Consider the following 13,363-nt stretch of genomic DNA (forward strand, 5'->3'; position numbering starts at 1 on the left):
TATAAAAATAAAAATAAAAATAAAAAGGAGAAGGGCATAAATTGACAAAATTCGGTCAAAGGCCTCATTGGTCCAAACATTAATTGATAATCTATTCAAATAGTTGGCCCCATTAGCATTATTTTAACAGTAATCTTGTTTTTTTACTAAGATAATTATTAACAATTGTCAAGTGAAATTTGGCATGAGTACCACGGTGAAGGGTAAAGACCAAAGCTATATAAAGGGTGAGGAGGCTTTAGCTTCAGAGGCAGAAAACCAAAAACCCATTCTTAACAAAGGATAGGAAAAATGGTGCCTTCACAAGTGACCTCTCTTGTGGTCACTCTCCTAGTGGCAATAGTCTCTCTCACATTGCCTTCAGAAACTTTAGCTAATTACCCTTACTCATCTCCACCACCACCGGCCTCTCCTCCCTACCATTACAAGTCACCACCGCCTCCTTCTCCTTCTCCTCCAGTGCACTACTCACCACCTAAGCATCCTTACCGCCCTAAGTCACCACCACCTCCTCCTCCAGTGCACTACTCACCACCTAAGCATCCCTACCGCCCTAAGTCACCATCACCTCCTCCTCCAGTGCACTCACCACCTAGGCATCCCTACCACCCCAAGTCACCACCACCACCACCAAAGCCTTACCACTACAAATCCCCACCACCACCTCCTCCTCCAGTGCACTCACCACCCCCACCTAAGGAGCCCTACAACTACAAGTCTCCACCACCACCACCCAAGAAGCCCTATCACTACAAATCTCCCCCACCACCTCCTCCTCCAGTTCACTTACCACCACCTTCCAAGGAGCCTTACCACTACAAATCTCCACCACCACCACCCAAGAAACCTTACCATTACAAGTCTCCTCCACCACCACCAAAGAAGCCTTACCACTACATGTCTCCTCCCCCACCAGTGTACTCACCACCTCCACTAGTGCACTCACCCCCACCACCAAAGAAGCCCTACCATTACAAGTCTCCTCCCCCACCAGTGTACTCACCACCTCCACCAGTGCACTCACCCCCACCACCAAAAAAGCCTTACCATTATAAATCTCCTCCCTCGCCAGTATATTCACCACCTCCACCAGTGCACTCACCCCAACTACCAAAGAAGCCCTACTATTACAGATCCCCACCACCTCCTTCTCCTACTCCCCCTAAATACTCGCCACCTAAGCACCCCTACCACTACAAGTCACCACCACCACCACCACCACCGAAGAAGCCTTACCACTACAAGTCTCCACCACCACCACCTCCTCCAGTTCCCACACCATCTCCACCCAAGAAACCTTACCACTACAAGTCTCCCCCACCACCCCCTCCAATCTCCAAGTCTCCTCCACCACCAGTTTACTCACCACCACCACCACCTAAGAAACCTTACAAACCACCAACTCCTCCAGCAGTTCACCCACCGCACGGTTATATCTATTCCTCACCTCCACCTCCTCACCACTACTAGATATTGAAAGCTTAATTGCATCAAGCTGGTAAGCTTCTCCATTCTATGTTATTATTCATTAATTTGTTAGTACTACTGTTGTCAATTTGGAAATCACCATACAACCAAATGCACATTCTGACAAAATAACATTTTCCTATAAATTCTAATTGACTAGTGTTTATTTCCTTTTTTGGCTAATAATCCTTATTGGCATATGCTTAATGTATTAGAAAAATTAACGAAAAATTCAAAAAAACTTTAGTTTTAATGAAAAATGACAAATAAAGGTATAGTGAATAGTACCAGGAAAAGGTAAAACTGTGGTTTTTCGTTAAAAGTGAACAGTACCGGGAGTGTTTCGTTAAAACTCCCTAATGTATTTCCAACATATCGTTATTACTCAATTAGTATTTCTTTTTCTTGATATTCAGTAGTCGTGTGTAACAAATAGACCAATGACAGAGACCTAACAAATAACAATAATATGTCTTTGCAGGTAAGGGAAGAAGAAAGGTCAGAATAAAGAAAGGGGCTGTTGAAGTCGAACAGCGCGCCTTATCAAAAACGAGTCTCCACGCAGCTGCTGATGTAACGTGTTTTATATATACGATATCCGATAGAGGTTCATATTTTCCTTTCCTTGTAATATTAGACAGTTGTAGGGCACTCATGTTCCATGTATTTTATTTCCTGTTTCTCAAAAGAGATGGTATATGTAGTTTGTTTCAACCTTCCAATGGAGAGGTGATCATCATAATAATAAAATAAATACATTCCCCAACTTTTACTTAATTTCTCACATATCTAATATGTTTTACTCTCTTAATTAAATTTCCAAATAATGTTATAGAAAACCACGTATACTACATCGGTGTACCATTTATTCTCATAAGTAATGTATACATGTTACGTCTTAATGAATTTATCTCATTGAATATTGATTGACTTACTTACATTATATATGGTAATAATGTGGTGTAAATATGTGGCATCGTCCTTAACATCACTCTAAATTTCCTGGTAATAATATATGCGAGCGGTGTTAACAAATCAAATCAAGGGATGAGAAAGAAGAAAAACTATTTGCAAATTCTTATTCTTAATATTTCATAAACACTAAATAAAGAAGACTATGAATTGTTAAAATGCCTACTAAGTGATCTATTTTGTCAAATCATCTTAGTATTGTATTATTTTCTTCAATTAAGTGATCTATTTTTTTCAATTTGTTTTCCATATTTCATGGCTTAAATTTGTGATTACTTTTTCAACATAAATGTCAAATACTTTTTCTAAAAGTTAATGTTGTCTATTATTTATCCATTGCTGGAAAAAAAGTTAAAGTGGTAATCTTATTGATAAAACTTAGTCCACTACACTATATATACAATTGTCTTCCAGTAGACCATCGTGGATAAAAAAATCAAAAGGATTATCGAAACCCCAAAAAAATCTCAGCAGTAGAAAGATTGACTATCATTTTATAGTGATCTGAGAGCAATAATTTTTTTTTCTTTTCCAAATAAGTCATTACTAGGTTAAAGCAACGTTTTAAGTTTTAACGTAAATAGGTATCTCAACCACGCTAGGGTTTGAAATTAGTATTCTAGGTGACGACGCAGCTCTTTCTTTTCTTTATGTTATCCAAACTCTTTTTCTTTTTTCTTTTTTCTTATCAAGAAACTGTAGGTCGCTCTCCAATTTATGGATTTTGGATTTTAGTTATGTATTCTTAGTGTGGAAATTTGGCTATAAAATACGTTGACACTTGTCCTTTAAACTAATGCAACCGAACAAATTTGTAGTTAACAATTTCATTAAATTAAAACATGGTGGAGTGAGTAAGCGGTGAGGCAAGACAATTACGTCGCTTATTCTAAAATTCGAACAGAGTTTGGTTTATATGCAAATGAGTGGACAAACCTTCCAATGGATGCAACGATGGTCATGAATTATGATTGTGTGTAGGGTTTCGAGTTAGGGACGTTGGCTGTCATGCAAAGTGAGTACGTAGCCACTTACACTTAATGGCAGAGGTCGATGATTTGCGCTACGGAAAATGGTTTGATTTGCTTATACCAATTACCAAACAAAGCAAATATATTTGTCCTTTTGGTTTGGTTGTCAGCTGTCAAGTATGCGTTAGAATTCTTTAATTTGGGTTAAATAAAATAAAAAAACAAAAAACTTTTTGAGGGTGAGATCTGAGAAATTTAGTTTTTTTCCCTTCATATATTTGGGATGAAAGTTCACTTAATCACACAAAATGGATCTGACCGACAATAATTTAGCATCAAATACATCATTCATGAAAATCATGTTTGAGCCTAAATAAAAATAAGCATGTTATGGGGTCAATCTAGTTTCATTTGTAGAAAGTTGCACGACTCAGGCCCACCAACTTCAAAGCCCAATTCAAGATCATATCACAAAGCTAGGCGACCTTTTTATCCCCCTCCAACTTGTCTGAGGGCTTGGGCGGATCTCTTTCTGAAGCACGTCAGCCACGCGGACGACCAAACCCGAGAATATCTCACCTCCTTAAATGCTAACGTACGCCAGGGACAAAGCCAGAGATTTATGTGAATGGGGGCATTCTCAAACAACAAAGTCATAATTAAAAAGCTCAAAAATTTACTAAACACAATACTTATATATTAATCCATTAAGTTTTTCATACAATAGTCCCTTACAATATCCTTCGATGTGTTTTCATATTTTGAAAGCGTTGCATGACAACATCATTACCAATGCCATCAAATATCTCTCTCTATAAAAATAACCCTGTTATCATTCATCCATTGATTTCCCATCCGATTTCTCAATCGATTCTTTAGAATTTTCATGGCCGAAAATGCTCTTTCAACGGTTGCAGTAGCAACTGGAAGAGTTAGTGCTAATGTCACAAGCAAGTAAACCAGCGAATACACCTTGTGTTTCTTGCATTGAACCATTTTTTTTGCAAGATCTCCAATCTCTTTTAAACCTGAAAACTCAATGCTAGACTGCATATCCACAATGTAAGTCTCAAGTTGAATCTTAAGTATCACCAGCTCATTCGTAGAGAAGTCTTTAGGATAAAATTGGGCAAGACGCAATAGCTTTTGGCTATCAAAAGCAGAGAAGGAGTCAGCTGGACATAAACATGCCAAACAAAGAAGTAACTCAGTGTTGGTCTCATTGAAACGATTATTTAGTTCTTGAAGCTGCCAATCTAAAACAACATAAAATATCCCAACACAATAATGATGCATATTTGTGACTGCTTGTGCTTTTCGTTGCCCTTGTCTTCGAGAAAGAAACATATCATCCATATTAGGCACATCAATATCATGTTTAAGACAAAATTCTGAGACTTCACTAAGTAAAGAATCCCAACCACTTTTCCTCATTATCTCCAACCTTTGCTTACAAACGCCAACCAACTTCATGGCATTTACAATGTCCTAATCCTTCCTTTGCAATGCTTGTGACAATTCATTGGTTATTCCTAGTATATCTTTCATCAAGTGTAGATTAAACACAAAATCAAATGATTGCATGGAATCCAATAAATTATTCGCTTCACATCTTTGTTGAGAGCTTACTCCATCATCTGCTATTACTTCAAGTACATCAAGTATGGATGAAAACATAGTCATTATACTTACTAAAGTACCAAGGTGCGAACCCCAACGTGTTTCTCTAGCACGTTTCAAAGTAGTTTCTTGATTTTTGCCTTTCCCACTTGTAAACTCACCATTGTTTAGTGCTTCAATAACTGCAATAGATTGCTTCTCTCGAAGAAGATCACAACGCTTCGATGATGCTCCAACAAGATTTACCAAAATAGTAATTATACTAAAAAGAGACTCAATTTGGATGTTCTTCTTTGCCACAGCTACAAGAGCTAATTCAAGTTGATGTGCAAAGCAATGAATATAATAAGCACAACCACTTTCTTTCATAATAAGAGCTTTAAGACCATTGAAATCACCTTGCATATTGCTGGCCCCATCGTAACCTTGCCCACGCAACCTAGACATGCTCAATTTATGCCTAGAAAATACCTCATCAATGGTTTCCTTGAGTGAGAGAGCAGTGGTACTAGTAACATGCTCAATGCCAATAAAATGCTCAACAACATGCCCATTCTTGTCCACATAACGCAATACAATAGCCATTTGTTCCTTCGTTGATACGTCGCGAGATTCATCAATCAAAATAGAGAACAACGAAGTGCCAACGTCTTCAATAATAGCCTTGATCGTCTCAGTTGCACAAGCATTTACAATGTCTTTTTGAATATCTGGTGATGTCAATTTGTGATTCTCTGGAGCATTTTTCAAAGTAACGGCTTTCACATCCTCATTGTGGTCGGCAAGAAACTGTAAAAGCTCAAGAAAGTTTCTATGGTTGCTTGAATGTTCAAATTCATCATTACCACAAAATGCAAGCCCTTGTCTCAAAAGAAATCGACAACAATCAATTGATGCATTCAACCGAGCTCTATATTGAATTCGAGCTTCATCATGAGTTTTAGAGAAGAATGACTGGATATGTTGTTTTTGACTCCTTAAAGCTTCAAAATTACTCCATGCTTGATTGTGTGCACTATTGACGCCTCCAATATGAGTTAGAAGTCTTTCTTTCTTCTTCCAATTAGAAAATCCTTCGCCAACAAAGAAATCACCACCTGCTTGTTCTCTAATGTTTGGTTTAAAAAGGTAGCAACATAGACAAAAGGCAGCATCTTTTTCTACACTATATTCCAACCAAATAGGAAAATCATCAAACCAAGCAGGGTTGAATCGTCTTTGCGTGTCTCCATATTTCTTGTAAGGAAAATTATGGGTTTTAGGTTATTGAGGACCAGCTAGCACATACGCTCTTCGTACTTGATCTCGAATATTAGGATTGTAATCCAAAATTCGAATTCGCTTACCAGGATCTGATGGAAGATTTGATAAAATAAATTCTGTACTATCTTGTCCCTGAGTATCAATATTTTTCTCAATAACTGGGGATGGCGGCACTGATATTTTTTTGAAAAACCTCTCCATGATGTTTCAGTCTGCAAAGTTAGTCATATTTACCAATAACATATAAGGTTCATATATAATTTATAGAATTTATAGAATAAAAATCTCAATAAAATTCTTAGACTCTTAGTCCTAGAGCATCCATATCCAACCAAGGCAACAATTCAATTAACCAATAGCAATAAGCATATAAATTATTCAACAAATAAACATTTAATTCAACAAATCATATGAATAAATGTATACCCATATTCATAGAATTCGTAATTTCATAATTTCATTCATCAATAATCATAGAATTCATATCATTAATCAATAATCAATAAGTCAATAACCGTATTAGTGCATTACCATATCCATATGATTCTATATTTCTATACCAATTAAACAAAAATTCGTCTTAAATAATTAATTAGGGTTAGGGATTATAGATTTAGGAATTAAAAAATTTACCTAAACATATATATGTCGGCTAGATTGTGGCTCAAGGGCTGGCTGGAGTGGCTGGAAAGAACAACTTTGCTTCTGTTCCGTTCCGTTTCAAGCTGTTGGGGTTGGGGGAAGAGCAGCAACAAGCTACTCTCTGATTGGCAAGCCGCAATGGGCAATGAAAACAAAACGGAGGGATGAAATTATGGGACCGTGGGGACAAATTGTCCCCCACTATAACATACTTTTTTTTTTCTTCAAACAGATAAGAAACGATGCTGTTTCGTTCACCTTTTTAAAATATTTTTTTACCAGGATCAAAATGACGTCGTTTTGGCCTGGATTTCAAAAAAAAAAAAAAAAATAGTAAGACCCAGCTCTGCTTTTGCAGAACCAGATCGAAGCAGAAGTGCAGAACCAAAAAAAACTCAGTGGGGGCTTTGCTGCTGTAGAACCAGATCAGTTTGAGCAACATGCCAGCATCAGAAAAATCTCAGTGGGGGCATCCGCCCCTTAGGCCCATGGTAGCTCCGCCCTTGACGTACGCATCATCTAACATGCTAATGTCACCACTGCGATTATGCAAACGACCACAAAATACAGTTTAAGACCACCAACCAAAAATTACAGTTAATGTCAACTCCAAATAACCGATCTACCCACGCTCCATCTTAGCGATAAGATTGAGGTAGCTCTTGCTTCATTGCCTATAAATAGAGCGAGAAACCTTCAAACTCAGGACCTACGTCTGATCCACTCTACAATTATATAAAACCTTGACTGATTCTTCAATCAACCCAACTTCTTTCAAAGTACAATCCAATTGCTCTTCAGATACAATCGCAAAGCCTTCATTCGAAGCAAACATTGCCTATGTCCTTGAGATCTTAAACTTTTACAGCTCTGCCAACCCGTGGTATGATTCAATTGATGTAACATTCCAACCACCTTGATTTCCTCTTAAAGGCACATGTTTTTGACTAAGTCCAATCTGATACCAAAGACCTCGGTAGACTCCTCTAGCATTATCTCTCTATTCATGGCCTAAATCTTGTAAGAAGCTTTTACTACTTTCTTTACAATTTCACTCAATTTTCATTTCAAGTCATGTATCTCGGCCCATCGGGCAAGATTTTACTTTTACAAATGCTTGTAATCTTGACTTCATTATGAAATAATTACATTTTGTTTCTTGCATTGGTTTCCATTTTTCTTTTTAATGTTTTAGGCAAAAACACAAATAGTTACATTGAATTTTAAGTCCTCGTTCACTTGAGGCATAGAAAGAACTTAACCAACATTCAGTGCACAACAATTGGTTAAGAAGTCGGATTTTTGCACAACTTTCACACACATCCAAACACAAACACTGTTTGTTGACAACCACCAACAATGGCACGTCTATTCTCTCATTTTCTCGAGCCATCTCGTGACACTAATATCGAAAATAACACTGGACGAAAATACAACTTACAGTACTAATGAAAGAAATGTAGTTGTTTTAGTAACTTAATTTTGAAGAGCATATTAAGTGTTAAAAATTATGAGCAGACAGGATTTGCCCCATTTGGCCTAGTGTCGACCAAATGCACCTTCACCTAGAAAAGGATTGTAGAAAGTGAAGTTAGTTCAATAATTGTCCTCTTTTTTGTTTTCTTTTTCGATATTTTAAGTGCTATATTGAATGACTTTGGGGGCTTTTTTTTCCCAAAGCTCTGGCCTATTCCGCGAAGAACTGACATTGAATGGAGACTTTATCATTCTCACTAATATTATAAGAAAAATTGCACAAACCATTGTATTATTAATTTGAGACAGTGGTATTAATTTGAGACATTACAATAGTGTCAAGAATAATGCAAACAACTCATTCTCCTTTGTTTATTAGGTCGAATTTCACTAGCTACAAATAAGTTTAGCGGGGTGTAAGGATGGAGACTTTATCATTCTCACTAATAAATCATCATATTTTTAGGTGTGGGGGTTTGGAAGGTAGACTTGATTCGGCGGTGTTTGGAGGAGGAGGAGGGCAATCTTATTATTGGTGTACCAATAAGTTTAGCGGGGTGTAAGGATAGAGTCATATGGCACTATTCTAGAAATGGGGATTATACCATTCGTATGGGGTAAGGAGCTGCCATGGATATGCAAGAAAATGGGGAACTTCGTAGGAAGAAGGACCCGGAAAAGGTGGGGGCGGGGTGGTGTGGTAGTTGACAGGACATGGTTGATCGTTGCTGGCAAGATGTTTGGAGGTTGGTAGTGCCAAATAAAATGAAGTTTTTTTATTTGGCGCTGTTGCAACCAATCCTTAGCGGTGCGGGTTAATCTTCTCCAACGACGGATGCAAGTGGAGAGTTCATGTGTTATGTGTGAAGCATCGGAGGAGATGGAACATCACTTGTTTTTTGAATGCGAGTTCAGACATGAAATCTATCATAGGGCAGGATTTTCGTGAGTCTTGGTAGGGGTTATGTGCTCGATTTCGTGACGAAGATAGACAAGAGGAGCTTTTGCCGAAGTGTGTTTTTATTATGTGGCAAATTTAGAAGAGTCGAAATGAGATGGTGTTTAAAGGATCCTAAACCCATGGAGGGGGTTAATTTGGTGAGGCATCAACTTATTGAATTCAGAGCATGCCATAATTCTAAGAAGCAAGTTGTTGTCCTTTGTGAGGAAGGTGATGGAGCTATCTTTGCTAGACAATCAGTTCGATGGAGACGGCCCAACTATGGTGTGCTTAAGATTAATTGTGACGGTGCATGGTGCAGGAAGACACTCAAAGGAGGATATGGGTGGCGGGTTATGAGGGACTTTGCCGAATTGTTGCAAGCAGCTAGTGGAGAAAGAGGCCTATTTTTCAATAATGCGGCCATGGCAGAAGTTGCTGCTATTCATGCAGCGTTAATGGTATGTATTGAGATGAGTTGTGATGAAGTGGAGATTAAGTCTGACTCTCAGGTGATAATTAGTATGCTTAATGGGGAGTATGTGGTAGATGCTACTTTGGAGTGTTTTATCCATGATATTGGTCAAGCGGAACGGAAATGTCATTGCTCATGCTTTAGCCTCATATGTTGCTTCGCATGAAGGTGTTTTCCATGGGATGCTCTTGGTCCGAAGTTTTTATTTAATATTCTTACTGAAGATATAAACATTTATATTAGAATTTAATAAAAGTTATCCCTTTAAAAAAAAAAGAAAAAAGAAAGAAAGAATGTAGCCCATATTATCATCAGGCTTAAAACTTGGAAAAGGAAGACTGTCAACCTAGAACAATCCGTATTGTCTGTGTATAATGACAACTATTTTTTAGGTCCACAATTAAGTTCATTCTCCTGCCTTCTCCTTTAATCAGTACACTCATATATTGTCGGATATCAAATAAATAACGAAAATAGGTTGTCATTCATCCGTGTAATACAATTATTTGCAATTATTGTAACTCTCTCTCTCTCTCTCTCTCTCTCTCTCTCTTTAACAATGGCGTCAAGAAATTGGAAGTTGAGACCTCTTTCGACTTTAAAAAGATAAGCATCACTATTGTCATAACTCATGAATCATAGCCTCACGACTAACCAAAGGAATTGCACTTTGATTTCTTGCAGCTACGTGTTAAACCTTAAAACATAATGATCATGTTGGAAAATAACATCTTACATCAAGGACACAATAAAATAATTTACAGTTTATATGTAGAAAGTTCACTGCTAATATTATCGAGTGCTTTGTGATATAAAACCTCACACCTAAAAATATGATGATTTTTATACAAATAAATTTATATGATGATTAAATTGGAGACAATAGTAATGATGTTGGTGATAGATCACGCTAGACCTAAAAAATTTATAATATAATTGATTTTTTTTTTTTCATTTTGAGAGTCATGCATGCATGCAGGTCATCATTGCCGCGTATTGACTTTCAAATATTTTTCATGATTGAATCTGCATGCGTTTAGGTATTTTTCATGATTATGAAATATTGTATCAACCGGAGTCTACTAGATTTATAGCTTTTCACCTCCTTCATGTAACAGGGCAGCACATTCGGTGGCTGCTTTTGTTTTGATGGAGCAAGGGGCTTTTAAAGAGGATGACTTATAAAGCTCCTTGGTTTTCAATCTCTTAAGTGCTTATGTTAATGTTCTATTAGTATTTGATTAATACAATTAGTTTATCGTTTAGAAATTAAAAAAAAAATCTGCATGCGTTGAACATGTGTTAGTAAAAATTGTACACTCACATTTACTTTATATATATGAATGATGAAGTTCCTACAAAAGGTAAAACCTTCAATGAAGTTAAAATTGGCTAGTTACAGAGTAAAACCTTCAATGAAGTTAAAATTGGCTAGTTCCAACGTCTCACCACGTGTCCTTAGAGCATCTTCAAGAAAAGTTGCAAAACCACTAAAACTTTCTTTTAAAGAGTCAAATCGACTAAATTCATCTCCAAGAGACTTAATTTATAAAGGACTCTATATAATAGCAAATTGAACAGTCGCTCTTTAAATTTATAAGTAATGGGCCTTCCTTAATATAAAATATTTTAAGAAACAATTAATATTTAAAAAATACTAATTTTTGTTTTAGACATTGTATAAGGAAAATGATAAGCATACATCCTTTTTAGCCTCGATCAACACTTATATTTAATCTTGTTTGTTATTTTTGTTTGATTTATTCAATGTGATGGCCCAATATTTAAAAAAAAAAAAAAAAAAAAAAAAAGGTTTCTAAGAAGCTAAAAATGGTGTGTGAAAATCACCTTCCAATAAACAAATCTATTATTAAAACTAACACAAACTTTAAAACTAAAACTTATGATCAATTAAGAAACGCTCAAATCAAATTCATAATAGCAATAAAACATAAAACACCTAAATAATAACATCACTCTTTTCCCACCCACCATTATTCCAATTATAACCTTTTAAATATCTTTAAGTTCATTAAATTTTATTTTCTTTAGTGGTTCTTGATGGGTTTTCGGGTTTCACTGTAAATTTTGTTTCAAAGTGGTGAATTTTATGTGAAGAGTATCTATCATTGACAAAGGATTCCAGTTCAGTTGTCTGATGACTCTGCTTGTTTTTATCTCCACTTATTTTGGTAGAGATGCAGATTCTGGTTTTTGTAGCTAGGTGCCTTTCTTTTCCTTTCATTAAAAAAAACAAAATAAATTTATTTTCTTCCATGCATATTCTTACATCTTCGAGTTCTTCTTGAAGCATATAATATAGTCTTAGCCTATCTGGTTACACTTACTACAATTGCAATCACTACTCATACTCGTATGATTCCATATAATAATGAATCTTCCATGAAAGCTTTTCTAAGCATATGATTTCTGTTTTTATTTTCTTTGTAACCAGATCACAGTTTTTGGCCCTTGTGTTTCCTTCGGTCCATTGTGACTGATATTATTTACTGGGTTTCATTTTTAAAGAAACTTAGATTTCCACTTTAGCGGTAGTTTTAGAAGTTACTGGTTGTTATAAAGTTATGTTCATGGTGGGAAAACCTTGTTCAGTGTGTTTGTTAAGACCTGTGTGAGAATGGAAACTACTAGAAAATCATTTAGGCTTCCAATTACATTGCAAGGTACTTAAGAACAGTCTTTTCCCGAACCCAACCAAACCCCAAACCTCTGAAATTATCAAGTAGATTCTTTCCTTTTAGTGCGGTCAGTCTTCCAATTTAATGTTATTCTTCAATAACGATGGCAATAAGATCCTCCATACATATTTATAATGCAATTATGTTTATATACAAATTGATGTGTATTATTGGTATACATTTTGACATAACCAAGTTCTCCTTTTTTTTCATTTAGTTATTTGTTTGTTGAGTTGTTCTTGTTATAACTTCTCAGTCGCTAATCAAAAGCATAGACTTGTATAGTTGTATGTAGCTGTTCTGATTGGTATGTTTTATTTGTACTTTTGAACGTTGATAGCAGTTTTACTTGTTCAAATACCACCTAGTTGTTGGTAGTGATAGTGCTCATTCCACCCGTTGGGTCTAACTCTGCACATTAAAAGAGTTAGGTTTTTACCTTGTTTGTTAACTGTTAGACGGGGTATACTCTACTTCCACCGAATGCTTCTCAATTGGTTTCATCATTTAAGTTCTTCCATCTGCATTTTTTTTTTTTTTAATGCCTTTTCACTTGTTCTATAGTTGTAATACATACAGCTGAATCAGGGTCTATTTGTTAAGGTTTTCTCAGTGTTTTGCCATTAAAATTTTTAATATAGGTCAAATATGCGGTCGGTGCATTGGGAAACGTATTCTGTAAAATGATCTCAACTTTTGTTCTTCAAGTTAGGAAACAATCTTTCCACTATTTATGTTGTTTTCAGGGGAAAAGTGAAACATGGTGAATAGTTAGAAAAACAAAAAGGAACCTTTCAACCGGAATAAATGTTTCAGTCTTCTTCGGAGGACTTTTCAT

At 36.2% G+C, this 13,363-nt stretch overlaps 1 protein-coding gene and 1 pseudogene across 1 annotated transcript; one reads left to right on the forward strand and one right to left on the reverse strand.

Moving 5' to 3' along the window:
• Positions 1–291: 291 nt before the first annotated feature.
• LOC108867979 (extensin-3) lies at positions 292–2,233 on the forward strand. Its single transcript, XM_048581194.1, has 2 exons — positions 292–1,498; positions 1,949–2,233. The coding sequence occupies exon 1, from the start codon at positions 292–294 to the stop codon at positions 1,468–1,470; it is 1,179 nt and encodes a 392-aa protein (XP_048437151.1). The 3' UTR covers positions 1,471–1,498; positions 1,949–2,233.
• Positions 2,234–4,141: 1,908 nt separating this feature from the next.
• Positions 4,142–6,494, reverse strand: LOC125475828 (annotated as a pseudogene).
• Between the last annotated feature and the right edge of the window lie 6,869 nt (positions 6,495–13,363).

Source organism: the organism of the source record quoted next, unplaced genomic scaffold, assembly GCF_019419815.1.
Source record: "Pyrus x bretschneideri cultivar Hongxiangsu unplaced genomic scaffold, Pyrus_bretschneideri_v1 Contig16, whole genome shotgun sequence".
Lineage (NCBI taxonomy): Eukaryota > Viridiplantae > Streptophyta > Magnoliopsida > Rosales > Rosaceae > Pyrus > Pyrus x bretschneideri.